This window comes from Ailuropoda melanoleuca, chromosome 13 (assembly GCF_002007445.2).
Source record: "Ailuropoda melanoleuca isolate Jingjing chromosome 13, ASM200744v2, whole genome shotgun sequence".
Lineage (NCBI taxonomy): Eukaryota > Metazoa > Chordata > Mammalia > Carnivora > Ursidae > Ailuropoda > Ailuropoda melanoleuca.
In genome coordinates this window covers 1,836,214-1,864,161 of record NC_048230.1, presented here as the reverse complement: position 1 = coordinate 1,864,161, position 27,948 = coordinate 1,836,214, and the positions used below count along the sequence as shown (strand labels likewise).

Sequence of the window (27,948 nt, the reverse complement as noted above, 5' to 3'; positions counted from 1 at the left end):
ATCCCTTCTCTGAGCTCTCCTCTAAATGACCACTGGGCTTTCGGCCAGCACTCATACCTGCCTAGAGGCATTTTTTTACATTGTCTAATTATTTCCCACGTCGGTATTTTATTTTTTATAAGATTATTTATTTATTTATTATAGAGAGAGAGCGAGAGCAAGAGCACGCATATGAACAGGGGGAGAGGAGAGGTAGGAAGAGAAGCAGACTCCCCACTGAGCAGGGAGCCATCCCAGGACCCTGAGATGTTACCTGAGCCGAAGGCAGACACTTCACTTCGACTCAGCTCCCTAGGTGCCCCTCCCACGTCAGTATTTTAGACTCACAACCACATTGCAAGGTCCTAAGCTGTCCAGGTGAGCAGGGCCTAGGTGTTGTCCTGTCTAGGTGACCTCTACTGTGCCTAGGCGGTGCCAGGCACACACTTGGCCTCTCCTCAGGACCAATGGTTACAGCACAGCTCAGTTCTTCCTATGGTCAGATATTTTTTCCACTGCCCTTTCTGATCTTCAGAAATCACAGAATTCCAGGGCTGATAAAGCAAATAGACATCTCAGTTCCATCTCTTCATTTTTCAGCCAAGGAAAGCTGGGAGAGTTGTCTTCCCCAAATCCCAGTTAGTGCCAGAGCCAAGGACCAGGAAAAATCTAGAGTCCCAGCACTGGAGTGGGGTTTGCTCTGGTCTGGCCTGCCTTCCAGGCTTCCTCCAGAAGACTCTTCCTCAGGCCTGTCTCCCACCCATGTGGGCCAGGGTGCCCTCTGGGGGTGGGACTGCTGGCAGGATGAAGGCCAGGGCCCAGAAGGGAGGTCTGGTGGGGGAGCCGGCTGTGTGGACGTGTCTACTGGGGGTGGAAGGGCAGCAGTGGGTTAAAGTTAACAACAGGCCATGATGCAATCACAGATTGAATCTGAATTGAGTGCAGGTCGCTTTAAAAAAGGAGCAGCTGTAATCTGAATTGAGTGCAGGTCGCTTTAAGAAAGGAGCAGCTGTAATCTGAAGCTTGCTGGGCTCTGGGCTGGGAGGCAGGCAAAAGCTCCCTTGCTTGCAGAAGCTCCTCAGTGTGCAGACCTAGGCTGGCGCGAAGCTGCCGCACCCCCACAGGTAAAGCAGCTCCAGAGGCTCCCCTGGGCTGGGGGCGCTGGGGAGAGGCAGGAGCACTCCAGGGAGCAGCAAAGAGGGGTGCAAGGGAGAGGAGGTGGGGGAACAGTGGCTCCTGCTGCTTGGGCACTGGGGTGAGAGGATGAGGGAGGGCAGAGGGAGTTGGGGCTCGGAAGGCCTGATTATACCCAAACCCCACTGATAGAAGAAGGGGCTGGGAAGACTTTTGAATGAAGTGGGTGGGTAGCCATGAGGAGGGCGGTGGTGGGAAGGAGCAGCGGGCGCAGCTGCTGGGCCACGTCTGAACAGCACCTCGAAGGGGCTCTGCAGCCCCGGCCCCTCGAGGGCAGGAGGCTGTCCCCAAGCTGGGCTTCCCTGGGGCAATCAGGAGGCAGCCGCCTGCAGTCCAGCCTTGGCTTGGGCTCAGCTCCCTGCTGGTTTTTCAAAAGCAACTGGTGCTGCTTTCCAAGCCAAGCCACTGGCCTGTTGAGCCCTGAAGAAGACTGGAAGGGAGGACAGCTGGGTCCTTCGATCCAGCACCCACCCCTTCCTTCTCTTTGGCCAAATTAGTTGCCAGTGAACGCTGGGAGACCCATGGGGCTTTGGCCTCTCGCAAACAATGACCACTATTTAGTCCAGCCAGTGTATGGGGTTTGGGGGCCTGCAGCCCACGCTGGAGAGGACGGCTGCCCGCATCCTTCCTGCTCCCAGGAATAAGCCACAGCAAGGAAGAGGGTCTGGGCCCAGGAAAAGCCGCCGGCTTCCCAGAAACCGCATCACTGTCTGGACCATGCCCGTCCACCAGGAGTTCAGGCCCTAGGCTGAGGGAGGGAGGGGTTCTGTTTCTGGGGCCGGTCCTCCCGGGGTGTGCGGAGCTGAAACTCATGGGTGCCCCGGCCAGACTCACTCAGGTTCCAAGACTTGAGAAGGAACGCTGCCTGGGGCCTGGCAGGGTCACCGCGGGTGGAGTGGGCCTGGAGGGGACCCCTTGGAAGCTCCCTCGAAAAGCCAGGAGAGAGGGCGGTGCCCTTTCCTCCACTGCCCAGGAGGTCTGCTGCCATGTGGCTTTGGGCTGCGTGGTGCTGGGAGGAGGGGGCGGAGGAGGGACGGTGTTTGTCTCACAGCTGGATTTAATCTGAAACACATGTATTGGCTCAAGTTTATCCTCCCAGCTGGAAGTCAAGATCAAAAAATCCCAGTTCCTTGTGTCTCTTGATTTTGGTAAATGTGGCAGAAAGGAAGGCCTGACCTTGGCCCAGCAGGGAGAATATCTACCTCCTCCCCGTGCCCTCCCCTTCCTGGTAGGACAGGAGTCTGGCTTGGATACTGCCCTTTGGACGGATGGCATCAGTGTCCCTGTGCCCCTGACCAGGTGGTGGCTGCCTGCCCTCAGGCCACGGAACAATCACCTTGGACAGAGCATCGAGTGGGCTTAGAGGGACCCCCAACCCCATGCACACTCTGACTCTCTGCCCTCCCAGTGCCCTTTTAGGGGGTCTCCATAATCTCTCCTCTTCCTTCATCCGCCGGGTGGGGAGGTGGATGATACTAGAGGTGCCATGAATACCACATGTCCCAGCAACTGGCTCCAGCCAGGCTGGGGACCCGTGTGCTTTTCGTGGCCAGGGTCCCTCACCTCATTTTCAGTCCTCAGCCCACCCACATGGGGACGGTGATCCCGCAACCCCGGGCTTGGGCTGATTCTGTAGGGACCCCTACGGAGAAGGTTTGACCCTCAGGTGCATTTGAACTGTGAACTTAGTTTTCTTAAACACGATGCCAGGCTGACCCCCGTGTCCCTCCTATCTCAGCTCCCTACCCTGGCCAGAGGGGCTAGAGCTAACAGCTCTGCCTATAGCCTTGCCGCCTAGAAATCTCATGAGATTTTGAGTCTGATAAACCCGTGTGCTGAGGCTCGGGCAAGACGACTCCTGCTAGCTCTGGAGTGGGGCCGGAGGGTGGAGAGAGCAGCTCTGAGCCCATGTGGTGGTCAAGGTCTCTATCTGGTACAGCAGAAAGCTTGTCCTGGTGCCTCAGTAGAAGATTCTCCCTGAGCGCCAGGGGCAGCGGTGCGGGAGCGCAGCTGGCTGAGCTCTCGGGGTCTGTGGGACTCACTCTGGGACCAAGCTCCAGATCAGGGTTTGGGAAGAAAGCTGGGCCAGTTCCCGCTGGCAGTCCAGCCGTGAACTGAGCAGACTCTGGAGGCGGTCTCTTCTGCTGCCTTTCATCTCTACAGTGTTGTCCGGTGGATTATCTGGCTTGATTCTAGGGACTTTGGCCAAAAATCACACACTGCACTCCCAGCTTTCCTACTTGTTCTGAGAAGCCAGGGAAGTATGTGTGCGGTGCATGTGGGAGGGTGTTTATGGGCATATAAAAGGATGACGCGGGATGCGCTGGAGACCCTTGGCCTGTGCGCGTGCGTGTGCGTAGGGGAGGTGAGGGGCAGCAAGACAGATATTATAATTGTTGACCTGGCCATACGGATGGGAGGGAGGACACAGACCAACCAAAGGTCCTAGTTACTGAAGCCTTATCCCACTTTTTAAACAGAAGGCCCCTTGGAAGATCCTATCTGCAAACCACACCCCCCCCCCAGCTGCCTTCATCCCCTCCCATCCCACACCCTGACTCCAAGGGGTGAGTTCATGGGTGCTGCGAGTGCAGGAGGCTGAGGGATGGTGGCATCCCTAGAGCCCTGGACCCAGATTTCCCTTTTCCTTTGTGGTCCAGGGGCCAGAGAGAGCTGGTCGGAGGAGGCCACTGCTGGGATGTGAAGGGACCTGGGGTTGTTTAACCTGAGAAAGAGAGCTCTGAGGGTGTAAAAGCTATTTTGAGCTGGTGGGGAGAAGAGGACCTGGTTCTCCAGGAGAGAAGGGGGACCCTGGGGTTCCAGGTGTAGGGAATTTTTAGCTCTGGGGTCGCTGGAAAGTTTACCTGCCTCTGCATGGTTCAGTTCTTTGGAGACATTATCTAAGTTAATCCTCACCACAATAGGTAAGAGCTATTTGATTTCCATTTAGCAAGAGAAGGCGCTGTGAGTTAGAACTGAGATTTGAACCCAGGCTGTCTGACCCTGGACCTTGTGCTCCTTACCAGGAGAGTAAGAACTCTCCACAGAGAACTTTCTGCAAAGGGAATGAGTCCCTTATGAGGCCACAGGTTCCAGGCCAGAGTAATTCAAGGACAGAGTCTGACAACTTGCTGGGGATAGCAAGGAGCTGGACCAGATGCCTCCATTATCTGTATTCTGTAATTCTACATATGGGAACTAGATTCTGTCTTGTTCTGACATTATCCCACATCCTATGTCATGAGCTGGTTGGGTGCCTCCAGGGAAGAGCCCACTGCTGGCTCTCCCTGGCCCTGGAGCTTTAGGTCCCCAGGTCTCCTGACACACACAGGGGGACGAAAGCACAAGCTCGTGGCCAGGTGCCTAGTCCTGCCAGGCACCCGTTCCCCGCCCAGGGCAGCTGGCGGAGCGGGGCGGTGGGTGAGGGACACAGCTTGCTGCCCCTGACTGTCTTGCAGGCCCCAGGATGCAGGCCCTCATGCTGCTCTTCTGGACCGGAGCCCTCCTCGGGCACAGCAGCTGCCAGGACAGCTCCGGCAGCCCACAGGAGGTCAGTGCGGGGGGGGGGGGTGTCGGCAACCCCAGCCCCTCCTTAGCGGGCAGCATGGGAGACGGGACAGACACCCGGGTTCCGGGCCAGGCTCTGGCCTTTATGTGTACATAGGGCCTTGATTTCTCCTTCAGCAAAACAGAAAACATCTTGCCTTGCCTTTCAGAGAACATAGGAGGCAAAAAGAAGATCCCAGAAGGTGAAAAGTGAAGGCAGTCTAGCAAGTCCAGGGTGATCCCTTTCAGTGAAGACCTTTTCTCATTCCTATGCATTACTCGTGGGTCTCGCTGACTGGGTGGTGGTCAGTATCGGATATTTGTTCCGATACAGACCAGGGGGCAGTGGTGATGTAAGCGCATGGAAGGGCCTCTTTCCTGTCCGGAGGAAGCACGGTCAGACTGCAAAGGCAGATGCTGAGACGCTTATGCTAAGGGACGGTGAGGGGCCAGGACAGCCTGGGCACACTGGCTGGAGCCCCGGACTTTGTCGAGAGTTCCGGCTCTACCTCTCACCTGGCTTTGTAACCGTAGACAAGTCACTTTGACCTGAGTCTCTTTCTTATCTATAAAATGGGATCAAAAATACTTATCCTGGGGTGCCTGGGTGGCTCACTTGGTTAAACGTTTGACTTCAGCTCAGGTCATGATCTTGGGGTCCTGAGATCAAGCCCTGGGCTGGGCTCTTTGCTCAGCAGGGAGTCTGCTGGAACGTTCTTTCCCTCTGCCTCCTCCCCTGCTCGAGTGTGCATGCACGCTCGCCTTCTCTCTCTCTCTCTGTCTCTCTCTCAAATAAATAAATAAATCTTTAAAGAAAACCCAAAACTACCCTTGCAGGGCCATTGTGGCCACTTACTTTTTACTTACTGAATACCTGCTCTGTAGGGCCTGGGGATGGGTGGAAATATAAAAGACTCAGCTCTTGCCTGCAAGGAACTCAGTCTGTGAGCTATCAAATACATCAACAAGCAGAAATGAAGTAACTCCAATGAAAATAACTAGCAGAGAGCCTGGCACATGGTTAGTGGATAATAAGTAAGTGGTAGCTGACCCCATTAAAAGTTCAGAAAAACAAAAGTTACCTTCAGATTGGGGTGATTAGGGAAAGTTGTGGAGGAGACACTAGGTGATCAGGGCCATAAGAGACAGGGTCTAGGGGCGCCTGGGTGGCACAGCGGTTAAGCGTCTGCCTTCGGCTCAGGGCGTGATCCCGGCGTTATGGGATCGAGCCCCACATCAGCCTCCTCCGCTATGAGCCTGCTTCTTCCTCTCCCACTCCCCCTGCTTGTGTTCCCTCTCTTGCTGGCTGTCTCTGTCTCTGTCAAATAAATAAAATAAAATCTTAAAAAAAAAAAAAAGACAGGGTCTAGGTGGGGGGATTATAGGAGGGTCCAGGTAGAAACCTGGGAGCAGCAAGCAAGGGGAACAGATGGGCAGCTTGCTCTGGCCTGAAAGCAGGGTTCCTTGGAAGGGAGGGGGCTCTTCTCTTTCTCTCTCTCTCTTTTTCAAAATCATATTTATTTATTTGTCAGAGAGAGCGCGCATAAGCAGGGAGAGGGGGAGAGGGAGAAGCAGACTCCCAGCCGAGCAGGGAGCCCGATGGAACTCGATCCCAGGATCCTGAGAGCATGACCTGAGCCAAAGGCAGATATTTAACTGACAGAGTCACCCAGGCGTCCTTCCCTCCCTCTCTCTTTTAAAGTATGTCACAGGCCTGAGCCTCGCAGGTCACGAGTGTTTAATTTCCGTGCGGGGCTGCACGTCCCCAGCCGAGAACTCTGGCATGATCGGGGAGCACGCCCTCCTTCCAACATTAGGCTACACGTAGGGTACTCAGGCAGGGCGTCTCTAAGGGGCCAGAAGGACAATCCCACTCAAAGCAACGAGGGTTCCAGGCATAGCTCATCTCTGATGGCGCTTGTACTCAAATCCAGGACTCCTCAGGTCTCGACACCACAGGCGTGCCCATGGAGGAGGAGGACCCCTTCTTCAAGGTCCCTGTGAATAAGCTGGCAGCGGCCATCTCCAACTTTGGCTATGATCTGTACCGCGTGAAGTCCGGCCTCAGCCCTGCTGCCAACGTGTTGCTGTCCCCACTCAGCGTGGCCACCGCTCTCTCTGCGCTATCGCTGGGTGAGTTCTCGGATGTGGCTTGCAGCCTCTGCAGACATGCTTCCCCGCAGGGAGGGGCAGAGAGGTGCTGAGAGAGCGGCCCCACCGGGGTCCCCGCGCCGGGCACCTACAACACCTCCCTGGCTCCGCCTGGGGGTGGGGCGCGGAGCACTGCGACTCAGGGACGACGTCATGACCACTTACTGACGGGAGAACTCCAACACTCATTGCTCGCAGAAGCTGCTGCGTGCCAGCCGCTTGGCTAGGCTCTGGGGGTGCAACGCCCGCAAGCAGCTGAGGTCCCCGGGGAGACTAATGAACAGGTGGCCCCAAAACATTCTGGTAAGAGCTGTGACAGGAGAAGCACAGGGGCTTGAACCCTCCCTCCAGCCCTTGTCGCTCTCTCTAGGCCTGATGGCCTTCGCCTCCTTGAGGAAGATCTTGTTTTTCTTCCGTTGCCTTCGAATTTCTTGCCCACCTAGAATGTCTCCAGTACGAACAGAAGACTAAGAGCGTGGTGTCCCTGCGCTGTCCCAGGAGCCGGCCTGACCTGGGCCCTGGTGGCCAGTTATTAAGGCTCCTGCCCTGGTTTCTCTGGCAGGAGCGGAACAGCGGACAGAAACCACCATTCACCGGGCTCTCTACTACGACCTGATCACCAACCCAGACATCCACGGCACCTATAAGGAGCTCCTTGCCTCCGTCACTGCCCCCGAGAAGAACTTCAAGAGTGCTTCCCGGATCATCTTTGAAAAGAGTGGGTCCCCTTGCTAGCCCGGGATGCCTGCACGGCGGGGTGTGGGGTTCCTTTCTAAACACCAGATCACGTCTGCCCGGGCAGGGCCTGGCGCTGGTGGGCAGGAAGGGGCCCTGTGAGCTCAGAGAGTATCAGAAAGAGGAAGGAGCCTGAGGGAGACAGTGGGAGGGCCGGGGGAGAAACAGCCATGAGTGAGATTCGTTGTTCCCTGTCCAGCGCCCGGGGAAGCTGGCACGGAGTCTCGCAGTCACGGGAAGCCACTAGGTGGGAAGTCAGGGCCTGCTGAGTGGTAAACCAGAACCTCAGCCTGGCGCGCTCCCCGAGAGCGGATGTGGTTAGCGCTCGCAGCACACTCACCTCCGCTCCATCTCTTCCCAGAGCTGCGGATAAAGTCCAGCTTTGTCGCACCGCTGGAGAAGTCCTATGGCACCCGGCCCAGAATCCTGACCGGCAACGCTCGCCTGGACCTTCAGGAGGTTAACAACTGGGTGCAGGCCCAGATGAAAGGGAAGATCGCTCGGTCCACCCAGGAAATACCCAGTGAAGTCAGCATTCTCCTCCTTGGGGTGGCTTACTTCAAGGGTGAGGGCTTCACTTCTCTTTTGGCCAAGGGTGGATGGTGGGTGGCAGAGGGGCTGGGGAAGGGGGCACGTCAGAGACGGAGCTCAACAGGAACCGAGATGAGAATCCAGAGGACAACCTGGGAAAGGCGCTTGCCTGAGGGCTCTGTGCTTGTCATCTAGTCCCAGGAAAACACGTGGTGCGTGTCCACAAAGCATAAAAGGCCGAGCACAAAGCCTAGCAAAGAGGAGAAAGTGCTAGCACTCGTGTGCCTGTTTGGGGGTGGGCACCGTGAGATTCGGGCTGGAGTCAGATGAGGGTCAAAGCCCAGCTGGGCCTTTCCTGGCGTCAAGCCCTGCACAGGCCTCCAGGCCGTCCTCGGCCCGCTCCCTCACCTCTAACACGGGATGACACTTACTTCAGAGGCTGCCTGTCTACATGGTCCCTGTCTTCACAACAACCGGAGCACTGTGCCCAGGGCACAAGTATTCAACAAACGGTCGTGAGTTCTCTAACAGCATCCTGCTGTGGTGACGTGCCCAAGACTACTGCACGGGCCATGTGATGCTGGCCCCATTCACATTAAGACTTGGGTGGGATTTGGGGCAACCTCTCCTTAAAATGCTTTATAACCGTCTCTCAGGCAGTAGCTGCAGTGGACCCCTTACCTTGACAGAGGCCCTCCTTGAAGCACCCATCTCTAGAAAGTGAGAGAAGCCGTCTCAGGCCAGCACATTAAAGGTCACCTTGAACGAAGGGAGCTTGGTTATCACCTCACTGTGTGAGCACCAGCCAGTGCCTCCACCCCTCTGGGCTTGTCCAGATGTGAGAGGGGTGATGTTGGGGTCCCTTGCAGCTCTGACCTCCTCTGATCCTGTCCCCCAGACACCTCACTGCAGAAGGAGACAACAGTTGACTTTTCTCCGAGGCCATCACAGAACTTGTATGGTCCAGGTGGTCAAATCAATAATTCCTCCTGAGTATTTCCTCCCGAGTCTCTTTTTGGAGGGTATTCAGGCCCTAGACATACTGTGGTCCAGCCCGCAGATTCTGAGACACACCTGTTCCCTGATGTGTCGGGGCCTCTACGATTCCTTTAGCCAGGGAGCTTTCCACAAGACACAGTCCCAAGGCTCAGAGCACTCCATTTGTTTCATTCCAGGGCAGTGGGTAACAAAGTTTGACTCCAGAAAGACTTCCCTTCAGGATTTCCACTTGGATGAGGAGAGGACCGTGAAAGTCCCCATGATGTCAGACCCTAAGGCCATCTTACGCTATGGCTTGGACTCTGAACTCAACTGCAAGGTCTGTAGGGCTGGGTGAGTGGTGGGTGGGAGGACAAGAGACAGGCAGGATGGCATAGCGGAAATAGGATGACCTCTGAGATGGGACAGCTGTCTAAATTCTGCCTACTGTGTGGCTTTCAGCAAGTCAATAGCTTCTATTAGACTTTGTTCTTAAAATGAAGAAGGATGGGTGTCAAAACTTACCCTCTTAGGGTTTGTTGTAAAAATTAACAGATAATGTGAAATGGGCCAAAACTGGGCAACTCACATGTTGGTGTTTTCTTGTCTTTTTCCCCCTTCTTCCTCTGCCTCTCCTTTTCTTTCTTTGGGGGGAACTTTTATTTCTAGAATTCAAAGGTGAACTTTAAAAAAAAAGGTCATACACTCCAAATTGCTGGCATTCTAAGTCTTTCACGTATACCTGACATCTTTTAATTCTAAGTTAGTAGTTCTTAAACTTTTTTCTTTGGGACTCTGACAAAACGCCTAAAACACTTGAGAGAAATGCCATGTACGCACATGTACACATTTCCATATATGGAGCCGTTAGGACTCCTGGTGCTGTTTGTCCCATGGACCTAAGGTTAAGAACCTCTGCTCAAAAGACCCATTTTATGTTTTTCTTTATAAGATTTTATTTGTCAGAGAGAGAATGAGTGAGGCAGAGCATGAGCAGGGGAAGCCGCAGACAGAGGGAGAAGCAGACTCCCTGCTGAGCAAGGAGCCCGATGCGGGACTCGATCCCAGGACCCCGGGATCATGACCTGAGCCGAAGGCAGACGCTTAACCGACTGAACCACCCAGGCACTCCAAAAGACCCATCTTATTACTGCTTCTGTGTTGCTGTGCTCAACATCCCCCACTTCTAGTCCAGGGCCCTGTATATAACATGATCAGTCACTATTGGCAGACAATCTTTGGGAGAAAATACCTGGAATTCAATTCTAGCTCCTCCGAACCATAAGAGAAAATTCTTTCAGCACCTAACTTCAGTTGGCATTAGGCTGAGATAAGAAAAGACAACAGCCTACTTTTTTGAGGGAACCTCAGTAAACATCTTGCTGCCAGAAGGCAATGGCCAAGAGGGACAGTTGTTAAACAGATTAGGGGCTGGGGAAAGCATGGCCAGGGACCCACCGTTGGAGAGAAGGCAGCTTGGCGTGCGTGTGTCTAGCCCCGGGCTCTTGGGCTCCAGAGGACTAGCCCACGTGCTCCCTCCCTGTTGTTTCAGATTGCCCAGCTGCCCCTGACCGGCAGCATGAGTATCATCTTTTTCCTGCCACTCAAAGCAACCCAGAACTTGACCATGATAGAAGAGAGCCTCACCTCTGAGTTCATTCACGACATAGACCGAGAACTGAAGACTATTCAGGCGGTTCTGACCATCCCCAAGCTGAAGCTGAGTTACGAAGGCGAAGTCACTAAGTCCCTGCGGGAGCTGAGTATGTCTGCAAGACCACTTTGCTCTTGGGGTGGGCGGGGGTGAGCCTCTGAGCTTTTTGCCTTGCTAAGCAGCACTCAAGGGCTCTATGGCTTTGTGGGGAGGTCATGGATGATTCCTTAATTCTAGTAGTGCTGGAGGGGAAGCCTGAACTGCCTTATCAGACACATTCCTCAGTCCCAGAAGCATACATCTCATAACAGAACTCTGCCTCTCAAGACAGGTCTGTTGAGCTGGTTTCGAATCTTAACCTCACTTGCTTGTGTGCTCTTGGGGAAGTCACGTAAACCCTACCGAGCCCAGAGGTCTACAGACCTCACCGAGGGTCCAAAGGGGTGTTTTACTCCCAGCCTGCCTGCCTCCGTGAGAATCAGGATTTAAGAACCAGGACTCTATTCTTCTGCGGGGTGTTGGGTAAGGCAGGGTTTTAATGGAAATCTCTCAATTTCTGCAGAACTGAAATCCCTGTTTGACTGGCCAGACTTTAGCAAGATCACAGGCAAACCTATTAAACTTACCCAAGTGGAACATCGATCTGGCTTCGAGTGGAACGAGGATGGGGCAGGCACCACCCCCAGCCCAGGGCTCCAGCCTGCCAGCCTCACCTTTCCCCTGGACTATCACCTTAACCAACCTTTCATCTTTGTACTGAGAGACACAGACACAGGGGCCCTACTCTTCATAGGCAAAATTCTGGACCCCAGGAGCATTTAACGCTCCAGTTTAATGTTTAAATAGCCTGGAAGAACAAAACCCTTGAGGGACGGCAGATTACATATTACAGGAAGGCTGCCCTACAATGTTTCAGTGTATACTTTGCAATAAAAGTGCTTTATCCTTAACTTTTGTTGTCCTGTTCCTCCTCCTGTTTTGAGCTATGTTAAGTTTAATATGAAGATAAATAGCCCTTTTGTGATTTGCTGGTCCTAAGCTTATAGCCTGGGTCTCTCTAAACTCTGCAGAAAGTCACCACTTATAAGAACTTTTATTTATTTTTTATTTTTTAAAGATTTTATTTATTTACTTGACAGAGATAGAGACAGCCAGCGAGAGAGGGAACAGAAGCAGGGGGAGTGGGAGAGGAAGAAGCAGGCTCATAGCACAGGAGCCTGATGTGGGGCTCGATCCCAGAACGCCGGGACCATGCCCTGAGCCGAAGGCAGACGCTTAACCGCTGTGCCACCCAGGCACCCCTATAAGAACTTTTAGTTACCTTCACTGTAATATGCAGGCACAGAGTCTCTGCTCTGGGAGTGTTTATGTACTAGGGCCGCTAATGCTCCCAAGAGGGTATCTCCTGCCCCCCACAATCGGTGGGGGTATGCTCTTAAATAAATCAAAACTTAGGTTGTTTTTTTTTTTAAGATTTATTTATTTTATTTGAGAGAGACAGAGCACAAGTAGGAGGGGCAGAGGGAGAGGGAGAGAGAATCTCAAGCAGACTTCATGCTGTGTGAGGAGCCTGACGCGGGGCCTGATCTCACGATCCTGAGACCATGTCCTGAGCCGAAACCAAGAGTCGGCTGCTCAACCGACTGCACCACCCAGGTGCCCCCCAAAACTTTAGCTTATTTATTTATTTATTTATTTTAAGATTTCACTTATTCATTTGACAGAGAGCACAAGCAGGGGGAGTGGCAGGCAGAAGGAGAGGGAGAAGCAGGGTCCCCGCTGAGTGGGGAGCCAGACATGGGGCTTGATCCAGGACCCTGGGATCGTGACCTGAGCCGAAGGCAGACGCCCAACCGGCTGAGCCACCCAAGCACCCCAAAACTTTAGCTTTTCATGCAAGCACAGATATCCCCCAGTCAAGCTAATATCACGTCACAACACAGGATAACACACGGACAGATAAGAGAGGTAATTTGTAACTTAAGGAAATGTTTTGTAAAGCATTTAAGGAAAGCTCCCAAGTACACCTAAAATGGGACCTGACGTGTGAAAATTCTAAACACATTCCTTTTAAGGGGGCATGCCTATTTTACAGAGTATTAACAGGACCATTTTTTAGGAACACGAAACATGACAAGCATTTGGAACAGAATACAGAACTGTCCTTAGGACTACACTTTCAAGAAGAAAAATTTCTCTATGAAAACAAAAATCTCACTGGCCACTGCCTTGCCACAGTGAATTAGTAGTAAGAAGAATCAATGAGATCCTGCCTGACCTTCATTCACACGTTTGAACGTAACCTGTGTTCTAAACACTCGGTTTCCTGAAAAGCTACTGCCAGACATCTTCAGGCTATTCATTTCCTGATTACTGTGCTGAGGCCAGCAGAGGGGACTGCCTGGGGAGGGCAAGCTCTAGAAGCAGCGTGGACCTGACGTTCCTTTCCGCTAACTCACTGGAACCACTCGGTCATGGACGGTGATACGGCAACCAGGGTACAGAACAGAGTCTGCCAGCCTTCTGGCCAGGAAGGAAATCTAGACTATCGCTCTACACATCCAGGCAGAAAAGACCTATCATCCCTCCCTTCTGCCGCTCGAGTTTGAAACCACAAGCAGCACTGTCTACGCTCTCTCGCATCTTCTGAAGTCCCCCTCATATGGCTCAGGACTTACACAGTTTTTATTTCATTTGCCAGCCTGGGAAGGTCTGGCAGAAGGGATTCTCTTTTCAGGAGAAAGGAGACCCGCATGTCATTACTATAAGCTTGATTCTATTAGTGTTTGGTCAGCACGTCTGCCAAGAGTACAGAAGGAGAGGCAGATAATAAGGACTGGAAAACTGGCAAGAGACAAATTTAGAGTTGCCATCCCGGGAAGAGATTGCCCAACAATAAAGTGGCCTCATACTTATTTTCTCTAGTCACAATTTACACTGCACCAGTTTTAACAAAGGATTCGAGAAAGCTATATACCACGTACGAAATGGTGTCTCTAGAGGTAAGGAGTCTCAGTGATTTCTTGCTTTATAATTATTTTTCAACTACAACTACTAAGAGCGTAAGTTCCCACTAGAGTGGTACATAACATTTCATTACTACTAGAAACCACAGGAATGTTCTAGGGAAACAGACTATCATCATTTAGTGAGATGCACTCTAGCCAAAACCCCAGGCTAACATCCAGATGCCTGTAGATCAGCTAAAATCATTTTAAAGGGCTTTGGCTCTCCAGACACTAGTTTTAAGTCTTTTCTGGGAACTGGGAGTTTTTACAGGAGGGTAGGTAACTATCTGAAGAAAACCTTGGGATCCTACACTGAAGGCCCCAATGAGAAGGGTGGCGAGTCCATTAAACAAGATTTCATCTTCTGTAGCTCCTGGATCTCGTCACTGCAAGGGCCATAGTGCACCATCAGAACCTTTTCTGCCCTCTGGACTGTGTGCAGTGCTTCTGCCATTGCAAACCTGAACCGAAGGAGGTAAAAGCAGTGAAGCCACTCATTCAGTCGAGCAGACATTAGTCAAGGGCCTACTTCCACCTTGTGGAGAATACAAAGTTATCTCAGGTGAGTTTGTCCTCAAGGATCTCACAGTCTAGAAGGGTAGGGGAGAGATTTTCACAAACACACGGTAATGCAGAGTTTGAAAGCAGAGTTATGAGAAAAAGCATGAAGATTCTAAGGTCCTGAGAAACAGGCAAATCTCAAAGTGTTCAATCTGGGATTTATCCCATGGGTTACTCAGGAGTCTTCACCTTCAGGTAACCAGGTCCACCCCAGACCTGACTCTGCAGGCCCGTTCTCTCTCTCTGACCAAATGGGAGACATCTGTGTCCTGCGTATCAGGTCCACAAATCATTCATAATCTTAGGATCGAGCTTCAAACATTGTCTTGCCCCAAACTGCACCAATGGCAGCTTTGTCAAGGCTGGAAGGAAGTATTCCATCTAGAAATAGGGTCTCCCAATGGTCACAGCTGCAAAAATGGATGGCATCAACCCTACCGTTCTTTCCTTTAAACCTTCAAAGCAGGGTTTCTCTGTCTTGACACTATTGATATTTTGGGCTGGATAATTCTTAGCTGTGGGGGGCTGTCCTGTGCACTGCACGATGTTTAATAGAATCTCCGGCCTCCGCCCTGAATCATGACAACCAACAATGTCTCCAGACATTGCCAAATATCCCCTGGGGGCAAAATTACTCCTCGTTGAAAACAACTGCTTTAAAAGGAACAGGATGGGGGAAGGAAGGGCCCCTGGAGTTGAAGGTGCTGAGAATGAGGGTGGTGAGGCAAGTGCGAGGAAGCGGAGGGCTGAGGAGAGCTGCCCAGGATGCAGGTGTGGGGTCGCGTGGCAACTTCTCCCTAGGAATGTCCCTTCGGTGCTAAGAGCTTTCCCCATATGTCTCAGGAGGAAATTCTAAACCTTTGAGTTTGTCAGCAAAACAGAAGGAAAGGATCTCTGCTAAAAGGGAAATAAAGAAGTTTCCACATGCTTAAAAGCACCATAGGAGAAAAGTAACGCCCAGAAGAGCCTAATAAAAGACAGTGTGTGGCCTGAAGGGCATTAGGAAACCAGAGAAAGACTTACCCATTGAAAAAGAGTTGGGCCAGTTTGAAGAGCTCATGGCCCATTTCAACACTGGCTGGCCCATGCTGAACCTCAACCACTCGGAGGCTCTTCTGCAGATGCGTAGCTGACTTCTGCCAGTCCCCTGCAAAGAACGAGAAAATCTGGTTCCACAAAGAACCACAGTCTGCGGACGAATGTTTTCAGAGTGAGGAAAGCTCAGTGGAAGGGGAGAACAGCTTCAGCTGAAAGACTGAGAGGTGACCAACCAGAGGAGTCTGGGCTCATGACCAAAGGCAAAAGAAAAATGTGGTCCTCAGAGCAGAAAACGAAGACACATGCCATACCTAAGGCAGCGTAGGCCTGGGCCAGGGCATCCTCCATTTCTCCCACCATGCTGTGTTCTGCTGACAGGAAGTTCTCAGCATCGTGTCGGTACACCAACAACAGCTGAATGGCTTGCTCTGTCAATGCAAAGGAAAGTGGCCTCATCACTACACAAACCCAGTCCTAGAAATGAGAACCCAGCTCTTAAGTTCCATACTGGCTGGGCTGAATGTGGAAACCCCACTTTGTCTCCTTGTTGTGACCGACCCACAATGTTTGTTCCGATAAAGCTGTTGTTCTCTCACAGTTTCTCTTTCAGCAGAAGAGGTGCGAGCTGAGGCCTCCCCGTGTTGATGCTGGGTTTCCAACTTCAAGTGGCTTAGATTCCACTTATGATCATCATTTCTCTCGACTCAGAAATCTAAGTTAAAGGTCAACTTTCACAAAGTTGGGTAAATAAATTCCTATGACATCAAGTTCTAAGGCAGAGTTTGCAAGGATAATGTGGAGTTCCACAAGTCTCTCTGAAAACAGCAGGATACTTCTATCCACTGGGCACATGCTCCATGGCTCTCTAGAAGAGATGAGGCTCCGAGGAGAGCAGAGCAATCTCTCTAGGAAATTAGGTCATTAGGCCCTGGAATTAAAATAAATGACACTGAACTTCTGGATCTGCACAAAGATCATGGATGTCAGAGATAACCCTTCAGTCATCATAGGGTACTTTAACTTAGCTCTCTGATGCCCCAGAGAACAACAGCTTAAATCATCTGGCCCTTTTCAAGGCTACCACACAAACTCAGCCGGTTAGAGCTTGGTCTCATTGGCCTGCATAGCCATCTTGTGGCTGGCATGGGGATAATTAAATGTAATTCTTCAATCATCACCACGTAGCCTTGAGTCCAAGGTGATTCCAGAATAAATAAAAAGGGAGGGGCTGGAGGACCAAAGTAGGGAGCCAGTCTCACCTAGTTGACCATTGCTGAGAAGATTCCGGGCGCTCCCAACCCGCTGCCGAAGGTCCTGTAACCGGGAGACGAGGTGCTCCCTGCTGACTGATTCCGTACAGGACGTGCTGCCACAGCTCAGAACATCCCCTCCCTGTGAAAGTCAGTTTTGTCTTTATTCTTGTACCACAGTCAGTTAGCAACACAGCATGTGTTTTACATTATAGGGTCGCTCTACAGCTTCCGACCCTATGGGGCAAAGAGATGCCCTTAATAATACACCATGACCAAAGCCTGACTCGATTGGGTTTGACAGCAGCAACTCTAATGAAAGCAGTAGGCGATGCCTCCCTGAGATTTAATCTTCACAACCAAAATTAAACTAGTACAGGTCACAGTTTCTTTCTGTCTCTCTGTCTCTTTTACCCTTCTCCTGTGTCTCTTTGGGTCCAGAACTTCAGATGACAGACATATTTCTAGTGCTTATGAAGAAGCCACGAGTACAGAGTTGTTGAATCACTCTGTTATGCACCTGAAATTAATGTGACATTGCGTGTCAACCATACTTCCATTAAAAAAAAAGCAAAAGCCAGGGGCGCCTGGGTGGCACAGTCAGTTAAGCATCCAACTCTGAGTTTCAGCTCAGGTCCTGATCGTAGAGTCATGGGATCGAGCCCTGCATCGGGCTCCATGTTCAGTGTGGAGTTTGCTGGAGATTCTCTCTCCCCTGCCCCTCCTACTTGTGCTCTCTCTCTCTCTAAAATAAACAGGGGTGCCTGGGTGGCTCAGTCAGTTAAGCATCCGCCTTCGGCTCAGGCCATGATCCCAGGGTCCTGAGATGAGCCCCGCATCAGGCTCCTTGCTCAGCAGGGAGCCTGCTTCTCCCTCTGTCTGCCGCTCCCCCTGCTTGTGTGCTCGCTCGCTCTCTGAGGAATAAATAAAATCTTAAAAAAATTAAAAAAATTAATCTTAAAAAAAAAAAAGCAAAGCCCTAAGAAAATCAATAGGAAGAGATGCCAGGTGAGGCGTCCCCACATCTGACCTTGGATTTATAACTTTGGCTTTGCAACACAACAGCTCTGCATTACACTTATGGTTCCCCAAAGAATACTGTAACCTCTGGCAGAGGAGAAAATCTTGAGGTGGACTTTGGCTGTTTTTTATTTTTATTCCTTTTTTTTATTTTTAATTTTTTAGAAGGGAGAGGCAAGGGGAGAGGGAGAGAGAGAATCTTAAGCAGACTCCATGCCCAGCACGGAACCCAATACGGGGCTCGATCTCACGACCCTGAGATCATGACCCGAGCCGAAATCAAGAGTCAGACCCTTAACTGACAGCCACCCAGGCGCTCCATTTGCTGTCTTTTAAATGCCACTGTCTAGACCCTCATTTGGCAACAGCACCATGATCTCTTCTGAGGACCCTCTCCTACCCTCCCATCGTCAGTGCCTGTGGCTGAGGGGTGGGCCTGGGGCTCGCATCTGACCCGTTCCCCTGGGACAAATGGCTGGAGGAAAACCATGGTAGTCTGATTTGCCACCAGCCATGGGTATCAGGCCAATGAAACGCCGTAAAATTTTTGCCCAGACTGCTGCTGAGGACTGGGCTAACTGAGAAAGCAGAGCTGAGGGAGGTAGAGAGAAATTGGGTCTTGGTGACATTATCTGAGCCCCTGGATCAAGTCATTAGCTGAAATACCCACTTCCTGGGACCTTTCAGGGATTTACTTGAGCAAATAAATTCTCAGTCTTTTTCCCCCCTCCCTTAAACCAATTTACAGGGGGATTTTCTGTTATTTGCAGGAGACAGATGACTAGAACCAGCCTTTCCTCTGGTTCCTGCGGAGGGGTAACCAATGTGCCGGCAAGATGGGCTGAAGGGGAAGAGACTGTGGCTCTCAGTCTGTCCTGAAGATTTATGGCCCTTGGGCTGGATGACTGACCTCCAGCAAACGTGGGGAAGAGAGATTCACCTGCAAGACTGCTCCGCAACGGCTACAACAGAATGCCTCCCATCGGGGCCCGACAGCAGCTCTGTGCTTCTCCTTCTGACAAGCTGGGCAGCCGCAGTCAAAGAAGTACTGGGACCTCAGCTTCTGCTGCCTGTCAGCAACACCCATCCTGCTGTGGTGAGGCCCTGCAGAGAGACCACACTTCGCCAATGTTTAAGGCAAGAGAGAGTCGAGCACTACTTACAAAACTTCAGCTTAGCAGAAGCCATTCTTCATCATGCGACAAGTGCCCTTCAGCAAACATTCGAGGCACCAGATATAGAAGTAAGCTTCCAAGTCGCAATGAAAAAAACCCCAAAGTTATTCTTAGTCCATTTTTTGGAATAGGAAGTTTATAGGATTAAGCAGGGAGATACATGATAGTTTAGACACAACAGGGCCAAGGAAGGAGGCCAGGAGGCCTTTTTTTTTTTGGCCTAAGTACGCACTGCCTTCACCTGTCCGAGGGTTTGCTTGTTCTCATTCGCCCCGTCCTTTCCTGCCAGAGAAACGTGGCCGGTGATGAGGAGGGGGCTCACCGTAGCAGTGGAGGATCTCTTGCCCTTTCCCAATCTTCTCCGAGGCCCTGATGGTGGCAACGGTGCTCACGAAGGACATGCTGGTGTTGGGGCTGCAGGAATGGTTCAGGAGGCTGACGACAGGGAAGATGCCCGTGGCAAGGCGGACCAGCCTGCTGTCGGTAATGTTGTTCTCTTTAGATCCTGAAAGTGCTAGAGGAAAAAGGAAAAAATGTGTCAGGACATTAGTCTTGGCCTCACCATCCATTCCTCAGAAGATGAGCTGGGCAACTGGGCCTGAAGCCCATCTGAGTCATAGCTCCACAGCCGGATCCAATATACATCAGATGGAACATGACTCACAGCAAACTCTCGTCTGTCCCCAGGAAGCAAAGCAAATGAACACATGAAAAGTCCGCTGGAATTCTGGCACCTAACCATTGTGTCTCGATACCAGAAAAAAATCCAAAGATCAGAATTTATAAAAAAAATAAAAATGAAAAAAGAACTATCAGTCGGGAGCCTTCTAGATAGACAGTTTCATAATGTTCACCAGGACACAGAAACCAGACTACCCGCTGAGGTTATTTCCCAAAGGCTTCTATGGTTGAAGCTGCTTTTGTTTAACTGGTTTTTGGTTAGTTAATAGAACAAGTAACCTAATTACTTTTGAGAGAAATATATTAAAACATATTGTATTATATATATATTTATATATAATAAGAGATAATAAAATATTATATAATAATTAATAATAAAATATATTATATATATTACATATAAATAAATTTTAATATATTATTAAAAATCATATTCCTTAGGCTTACCTGTTCATTCTGCTGTCTGTCCCAACTTTGTGGGAAATCAGCCAGCAGTAGTTGTCATTGAAAAAAAACCTCTCTGGTGGCGCCTGGGTGGCTCAGTTGGTTAAGCGTCTGCCTTCAACTCAGGTCATGATCTCAGGGTCCTGGGATGGAGCCCCGCATCGGGCTCCCTGCTCAATGGGGAACCTGCTTCTCCCTCTCCCTCTGCCCCTCCCCCCTGTTTGCGCTCTGTCAATCTCTCTCAAAATAAATAAATAAAATCTCGGGGGGGAAAAAAAAAACCTCTCTGGAAAAGCTCTATTCCAGACAGTCTCATGTCCCAAACAATCTCTTCTTTGAAACACAATTAACGAGCGATTTAACTACATGACTGAAAATGAGGAAGGAAGGAAAAGGCCTCTAAGCAGTGAGGCTATTTCTGCACCAAAGCTCCCACACTTACATTCATAGATGAGTTCTTTATCCTCTCATGCAGTCCTATTTGCTCTTATTTTAGCCACAGTTATAACTGGCTTGGTTATTCAGTTTCTCAGCCCACAGTAGTAGAGAAACAGAGAATTAATAAGGGGCAGGTTTTCTAACAATGGCAAAAGACACAGGGTGACAGACAGGAGAGGGAGGCAGAAAACTTATATAAGAATAACAGCCTTAGGGCAAACAAAAACCCTCGTACCACTCAAGCTTTACACCGTCACATCTCCCTTAACCAGAGGTTCCTGGACCGATGGCATATCTACATGGGTTCTGTAATAGCCATACATATCTCAGAAAGATGCATGCACAAGACAGATAACCTTGGGCATCCAGAAAGGCTTAGATTGTGTTCAGCAGTGTTGGTGGAAGCATGAGGAAATTGTATTTGCAACCAAACTGGCTGAAATATGAAAGATACTCATACTTCAGAGGGAAACTTTCAGTTTTCTGGGTAACTGAAAAACCATCAGCTAATTGTGCTATCACTGCGTACGCCAGGAATCTCGACACAACAGTCACTGAAGAAATGAAGAGTCTAGGGACAAATGTAATGAATAAAGAAAATATCATGAACCACCATGTGGAAATGTTCTAGAAGGGAAAACATTTAAATATAGGAATAACGTTGTCTCTCTGCAGACAATTCTATTATCTGTTGCTATGGAGGACAAGAATAGAACAAGTAAATAAAATTCACGGGGCATCCAAATGACTCAATTTTAGTCAACAGTCCTACAAATTGTATTGAAATCTTTCATCAGAGCTTCTCTTAAGCATTTAGCAGATTTTAGTTTCCTCTCTTTTCCCCCTGTCCAATGCCTACCTTCTGCTGTACGTGCTAATGAGCAGTGAAAATGCTAGAAGGTAGGCAGCAGGAAGGAGCAGTACAGGGCACGAACAGTTTGTAGTCTGAATTATCAGCCTCTGCATAATTAAAAGCTGACTTGCATCCCCAACTACTGATAACTGGCAAGCTGTATTAGAACAGTTGCTACAATTTTCCCAGAAACAATGATCACAATACAGTGAGTAATGTCAGCTTCGTGAATTATTTATAGATTATTCTCTAACATAAGTAGGCCCAGGAACTGAGTGGAGTGAATATTTATGTCAGAGTTGAGTCTCTAATTATTTCTAAAAATTAAGTATTGACCTAAAAAAATTATCCAATATTTTGAATTAATCATCTGTTAGCAGAGATAATGGAAAGTGAGAATATATATGTACCTTATCAACCAAATTTAATATGTGACATTTTGTGTATAAAACAGAAACAAAGAGGGAGTGACTCTTTATTTTACTAAAAGCGTACCTTGGTAATATCCCTGGTGCATTTAAAATGGATTCAACGGGGCACCAAGGGGTCCCCGTCTGTTAAGTGTCCAACTCTTGATTTCGGCTCAGGTCATGATCTCGGGGTTGTGAGATCGGGCCCTGTGTTGGGCTCTGCGCTCAGTGGAATCTGCTCTCTCTCTCCCTCTGCCTTTCCCCTCATGTGCTCGCTCTTTCTCAAATAAATACATAAATAAATCTTAAAAAATAAAATAAAATGGGATTCAAGTGCAGAAAAAAAGATTCATTTACAATACTTCCAGAATATACCTATTCTGGTAGCTATTTTATAACACAAGAAATTCGTGTGTATACACACAAACAATCAAGGACACAAACTGAAGGTGGATTCCTTGGTTGTTGAAGAGTGAAAGCCAAGGGCAGTGAATTAATCTGACCTCCATGGAACCTCACTAAGCCTTGTAAGGAATCCAGATACATCGCAAATCTGCCGTTCCCTCTGAGATAGAACCACACTGACCGAGGTCTGGAATATCATCAATGGCCAGTTCTGTGCCTTAAGATTAGTACCAAAGAGAGGTTTCTGAGGAACTTTGATTACATAGGATCTATGCAAAGATAATAACATACATTTTTACAGGTTTTGGTCAAAGACTATCTTAGTTAATGCTTGAATCCTTCTGTGCTGCTAATGAAAGACCTGCTAATGAGATTCCATAAGAACACTAACTGGGAAGTGTTGGAACCTCAAAGAAATAAAAGGGATATAACAAGATGAGAAATATGAGCAGACTAAACCAAAATCTGATTGGATTCTGAACTGAAAGTGAACATTGCTGGCAGGCATGTTAACTGGTGCAACTTTCCTGGAGGGCAATTTTGCACTACGTATCAAGTGCCTTGAAAACGTGCTTATAGGGCCTCCTGGGTGGCTCAGTTAGTTGGGCTTCTAACTCTAGATTTCAGCTCAGGTCATGATTTGGGGTTATGGGATCAATCCCTGCCTTGGCTCTGCATCAGAGGCTGCTTGAGTTTCTCTCCCTCTGCCCCTCCCCCAGCTCGTCCTCTCTCTCTCTCTCAAATAAATAAATACATCTTTTAAAAAATTTAAAATGTTCATATAAACAAAAGTTCCTATCATTTGAATTATTTTTATTATTTAGAAAACTAATTAAAATTATAAAAGGAATACATGGTAGTCAGAAAAAAGTCATAAAGTGAAAATTATAGAGAAAATAAGTCATCTGTAAGCCTATCAGCCAGGTACAACAGTTTGGGGCATTTTCTTGCAGCCTCTTTCTAGCCTTATGTATGAAATTCTCATGTGATGCACAGAGCGATTTGTAAGTTATTTCTTTCACTTAATACATCATTTCTTTATACTCTAACCTAAAATGCATATTAAAGAAAAAAGCCAACAAAGCAACCCTGTCCATCTGATAGGGAACGAATGGTATCTTGTTTTAATTACAACAGCGGTTAAACATGACCATGTTTACTACTGCTTTGATACAGGGCTTGCTTATGTACCTTTTTAAATAGCTATTTAAAGATATAATTTATCTACCATAAAATTCACCTATATTAAGAGTACTAACAATGACTTTCTTTAGGAAATTCATATGAGTTGTGTAACCATTATCACAATCTAGTTTCACATTTTCCACACTATGCATATGCTTAAAGACTGACTTTAAGAGTTGCAGATTTGCTAGAAATGTTCTCATTTTGTCATTTACATTTTAGTTTATGGGTTTTTTTCCCCTGGGGGTGGTTTGCTTTTAAAATAACAACTATTTCGGGTGCCTGGGTGGCTTAGTTGGTTAAGTGTCCAACTCTTGATTTTGGCTCAGGTCATGATCTCCGGCTGTGAGATTGAGCCCTGAGTACTGGGGAGTCTGCTTGTGATTCTTCCCCTCTGCCCCTTCCCTCCACTCGCATGCATGCCCACGCTCTCTCTAGGGTGAATAAATAAGTATTAAAAACAAACAAACAAAAAAAGCAACTATTTCATTTGCCAATGCTCTGTGCCAGCCACTTTGCTCAGAGTTCAACTACACGTTTTCTGCTGGTCTTACCCGGGACTATTTATATTTTTTTTTTTTTTAAGATTTTTATTTATTTATTTGACAGAGAGACAGCCAGCGAGAGAGGGAACACAAGCAGGGGGAGTCAGAGAGGAAGAAGCAGGCTCCTAGCGGAACAGAGAGCCCATGTGGGGCTTGATCCCAGGACCCTGGGATCACGCCATGGGCCGAAGGCAGACACTTAACGACTACACCACCCAGGCGCCCCAGCTGGGACTATTCATATAATGGCATTCATCTAGCATAGGGTCTTTTACCCTCAGGAAGGCTAGACTTATATATTAAAAAAAAAAAAAGGGTGGCTAACCTAGGCTTGTTCATATGGCTATACACCATCATTTCAAGAAAATGACACAGGGGCGCCTGGGTGGCTCAGTCGTTAAGCGTCTGCCTTCGTCTCAGGGCGTGATCCCGGAGTCCTGGGATTGAGCCCCACATCAGGTGCCTCTGCTGGGAGCCTGCTTCTTCCTCTCCCACTCCCCCTGCCTGTGTTCTGTCTCTCTCTGGATGTGTTTCCCTCTGTCAAATAAATAAATAAAATCTTTGAGAAAAAAAAAAAGAAAAAAAAGAAAATGACACAGAAGCTACAAGGCCTCTTAAAGCTTAGATTCAAAAGTCACATAAGGTCACTTCTACTGCATTCCACGGGTCAAAGTAAGTTACAGGGCTGGCCCAGATTCAAGGGCAGAGGAAACAGACTCTACCTCTAGACTGGAGAAAAAGCAATGTCAAGTTGCAAAAGGGCAAACATACAAGGTAGGTGAAATTGCTGCGGTCATCTTTGCAACAATCTTCCCCAGGGGCCTGGAGGTTCATCCAGTCCTCTCATTATCCATATGAGAATACTGAGTGAAATTTCTCTGACATTGGTGGTAGCAGCATCTTTCTAGATATGTCTCCTGAGGCAAGGGAAGCAAAAGTGAAACAGACTATTGGGACTATATCAAAATACAAAGCTTTTGCACAGTGAAGTAAATTAACAAAAAAACTACAAGGCAACCTTCTAAAAGGGAGAAGATATCTGCAAATAACCTATCTGATAAAGGTTAGTATCCAAAATACATAAAGAACTGATACAACTCAACACCCAAAAGGCAAATAGTCCAATTAAAAAATGGGCAGAAGACAAGAACAGACATTTCTCTAAAGAAGACACACAGACGGCCAACAGACACGTGAAAAGATGCTCAACATCACTGATCATCAGAGAAATGCAAGTCTAAACCTCATATCTATCAGAATGGCTACAATAACAAACTCAAGGAACAATAATGCTGGCGAGCACGTGGAGAAAAAGAAACCCTCGTGCACTGTGGGTGGGAATGCACACTGGTGCTGCCACTGTGGAAGACAGCTGGGAGGTTCCTCAAAAAGTTAATAGAACCATCCTATGACCCAGCAATTGCCCTACTGGGTCTTTACCCAAGGAATATGAAAACACTAATCCAAAGGGATACACGCACCCCTATGTTCACTGCAGCATTATTTACAACAGCCAAACTACGGAAACAGCCCAAGTGCCCACTGATAGATGAATTGATAAAGATGTGGTGTACATGTCACAATGTAGTATTATTCAGCCATAAAAAAGAATGGAATCTTGCCATTCTAACAACATAGATGGAGCTAGAGAATATAATGGTAAGCAAATAAGCCAAAGATAAATACCACATGATTTCACTCATATGTGGAATTTAAGAAACAAAACAAGGGGCGCCTGGGTGGCTCAGTCGTTAAATGTCTGCCTTTGGCTCAGGTCATGATCCCAGCGTCCTGGGATTGAGCCCCGTGTCGGGCTCCCTGCTCTGTGGGGAGCCTGCTTCTCCCTCTGCCCCTTTCCCTGCTTGTGCTCTCTCTCTCTCAAATAAATAAAATCTTAAAAAAAAAAAGAGAGAGAGAGAAAGAAATGATCAAAGAAAGAAAAGAGAGAGAGAAGCCAAGAAACAGACTCTTAACTATGGAGAACAAACTGATGGTTACCAGAGGGGAGGTGGGTGGGGGGATTGGGGAAACAGGTGAAGGGGATTAAGAATACACTTGCGGTGATGAGCACTGAGTCATGTATATAATTGTTGAATTACTACATTGTACACCTGAAACTAATATAACATTGTTAACTACACTGGAATTTATTTTTTATTTTTTAAAGATTTTATTTATTTGAGAGAGAGACAGCCAGCAGGAGAGGGAACACAAGCAGGGGGAGTGGGAGAGGAAGAAGCAGACTCACTGAGCAGGAAGCCCGATGCGGGGCTTTATCCCAGAACACCGGGATCACGCCCTGAGCCAAAGGCAGACACTTAACGACTGCGCCACCCAGGCGCCCCACTACACTGGAATTTAAAAAAAAAAAAAGTATACTAAGTGAGACGCACAGAAAGGTTAAGTAATCTGAGTTCATACAGAGAGTTGGCGGTTAGAATCAGTGGATGAGAAATCCAGGTCTGCTCCCTTCCAGTCCCGTATTTTCATTCCTTCAAGGATCTCTCTCATCCACATTCTCTATCTTCTTTAGTGATTACAGTGTTTTTGATATTTGGTCTTTAGGTTAAATCTAGCTATCTTTTAATTACCTAAATTGGATATTCTATGCTTTAAAAGCTTCTCTCACCCTAAGACCATGTAAGTGTTCACTTATCTTTTCCTATATATTTTATGGTTTAATGTTTCACTGTTTAACTTTTTAATGATTTGGAGAATTTAATACTTTTAGGGAGCTATCATGTTGGTACCATCCTGTCTCTAATTACTGTAGCTGATATGAAATCTGACGGTACTAAGCCCCTTCAATACTCTTCTATTTGTTATTATTATTATTATCATTATTATTATTGCAGCGCCTGGGTGGCTCAGTCAGTTAAGCCACCGACTCCTGATTTTTGGCTCAAGTCCTGATCTCAGGGTCCTGAGATCCAGTCCTGCCTCCGGCTCCAGTGCTAGGTGCGAGTCCGCTTGAGATTCTCTCCCTCCTCTCCTCCCCCACCACTTGCACTCTCTCTCTTGCTCTCTCACTAAATAAAATCTTTAAAAAATACTTGATTATTAACAGTTCAGCTTTTTATTGAACCGGTTACAGAAGAGATGTAGTCAAAAACGAGTCAAAGACCAAAGCGAGCATCACCATTGGGCTCCTCTGATTCTTTCTTCTTTGCTTCCACCTCCTTCTCACCGGGCAGCAGTGGTGGCCCCAGCTGCTGGGATGGCTCCACCAGCGCCTCCGCTGGAGAGGAGATTCCCCGCGTTGACACAGGTCAGGGCCTTTGCAAACAAGCGGGGTGGGAAGGGGTGGACATTTACACAGGATTTTCAGGAAGGCACGGATCTTGGCCTCGGTGAGCGCCACCCGGTCGTGCAGGGTGCACTCTGGGAAGGTGGGTGTGGGCGGGCACCAGCCTTGGCTTCGGAGGAAAAGGATTCAGTACTCTTTCACAAGATGAACTTTAAAATCAGTGTCCAATTTCGAGAAATACCCAATTGTGATTTTGTGTGGAACTGCACTGCACTGGTTGGGGAATGCGGGGGAACCGCCGTTTTTAGTTTTCAGTTTTTCCATCACAGAATATGGCCTGTCTCTGCATTTACCCAAACCTGTGTATCCTTCCAAGTTAACATATGCTTGCATGTCTGGATGAAACCCTTCTTGGTCATCTCTTAGCACTCCTTCAGTAAACTGCTGGATGTGATATGGCAGTGATTTTTTCAGGATTCCTACAGTGATATTCACAAGTGAGACTATAGTTTTTATCCTTGGCTTTGTAAAATGAGTGGGAAAGGACTCCAGGCTCCCCCATGCCCTGGAACAGTTTATAGTGTATAAAAATGATCTGTTCCTTGAAAGATATTTTCTCTTTGCTTTATTAAAAGAAATGTGGCTAGGGACGCCTGGATGGGTCAGGTGGTTAAGCATCTGCCTTCGGCTCCGGTTGTGATCTCAGGATCCTGGGATCGAGCCCTGTGCTGGGCTCCCAGCTCAGTGGGGAGTCTGCTTCTCCCTCTCCCTCTGTCTCTCTCTCTCTCAAATGAATACATCAAATCCTTTTTTAAAATGTGGCTAAATATGATCCTTAAAAGTTTTAAAGAACTTACGTGGAAAAGAGTGGGTCTGGATTATTTTTATGGGGGGATATATATATATATATATATATATAT

At 48.5% G+C, this 27,948-nt stretch overlaps 2 protein-coding genes across 3 annotated transcripts in view; one reads left to right on the top strand and one right to left on the bottom strand.

Annotated features, from left to right (window-relative positions):
* The first annotated feature begins 947 nt into the window (after nt 1-947).
* SERPINF1 (serpin family F member 1) lies at nt 948-11,725 on the top strand. Its single transcript, XM_019798358.2, has 8 exons — nt 948-1,103; nt 4,632-4,723; nt 6,654-6,852; nt 7,433-7,588; nt 7,967-8,170; nt 9,312-9,454; nt 10,667-10,877; nt 11,331-11,725. Exons 2-8 carry the CDS (start codon nt 4,640-4,642, stop codon nt 11,588-11,590), a joined length of 1,257 nt encoding a protein of 418 aa, XP_019653917.1. The 5' UTR covers nt 948-1,103; nt 4,632-4,639; the 3' UTR covers nt 11,591-11,725.
* A 799-nt stretch (nt 11,726-12,524) lies between these two features.
* SMYD4 (SET and MYND domain containing 4) overlaps nt 12,525-27,948 on the bottom strand; it is a 52,564-nt gene continuing 37,140 nt past the window's right edge. For both annotated transcript variants that reach the window (XM_034640328.1, XM_011223416.3), the window contains exons 6-11: nt 19,143-19,334; nt 18,586-18,749; nt 16,635-16,767; nt 15,687-15,803; nt 15,361-15,484; nt 12,525-14,237 (exon numbers count right to left, since the gene is read on the bottom strand). In XM_034640328.1, coding sequence (XP_034496219.1) covers nt 14,084-14,237; nt 15,361-15,484; nt 15,687-15,803; nt 16,635-16,767; nt 18,586-18,749; nt 19,143-19,334 — 884 coding nt within the window. In that variant the 3' untranslated portion in view covers nt 12,525-14,083. The remainder of the gene's footprint in view (nt 14,238-15,360; nt 15,485-15,686; nt 15,804-16,634; nt 16,768-18,585; nt 18,750-19,142; nt 19,335-27,948) is intronic.

Bases quoted from the DNA above. Each gene is read 5' to 3' on its own strand.
- SERPINF1 (XM_019798358.2), top strand. From the start codon at position 4,640: ATGCAGGCCCTCATGCTGCTCTTCTGGACCGGAGCCCTCCTCGGGCAC. The intron at 6,853-7,432 runs GTGAGTTCTCGG...TTTCTCTGGCAG, and splicing joins TCTCTCTGCGCTATCGCTGG to GAGCGGAACAGCGGACAGAA. The intron at 8,171-9,311 runs GTGAGGGCTTCA...GTTTCATTCCAG, and splicing joins TGGGGTGGCTTACTTCAAGG to GGCAGTGGGTAACAAAGTTT.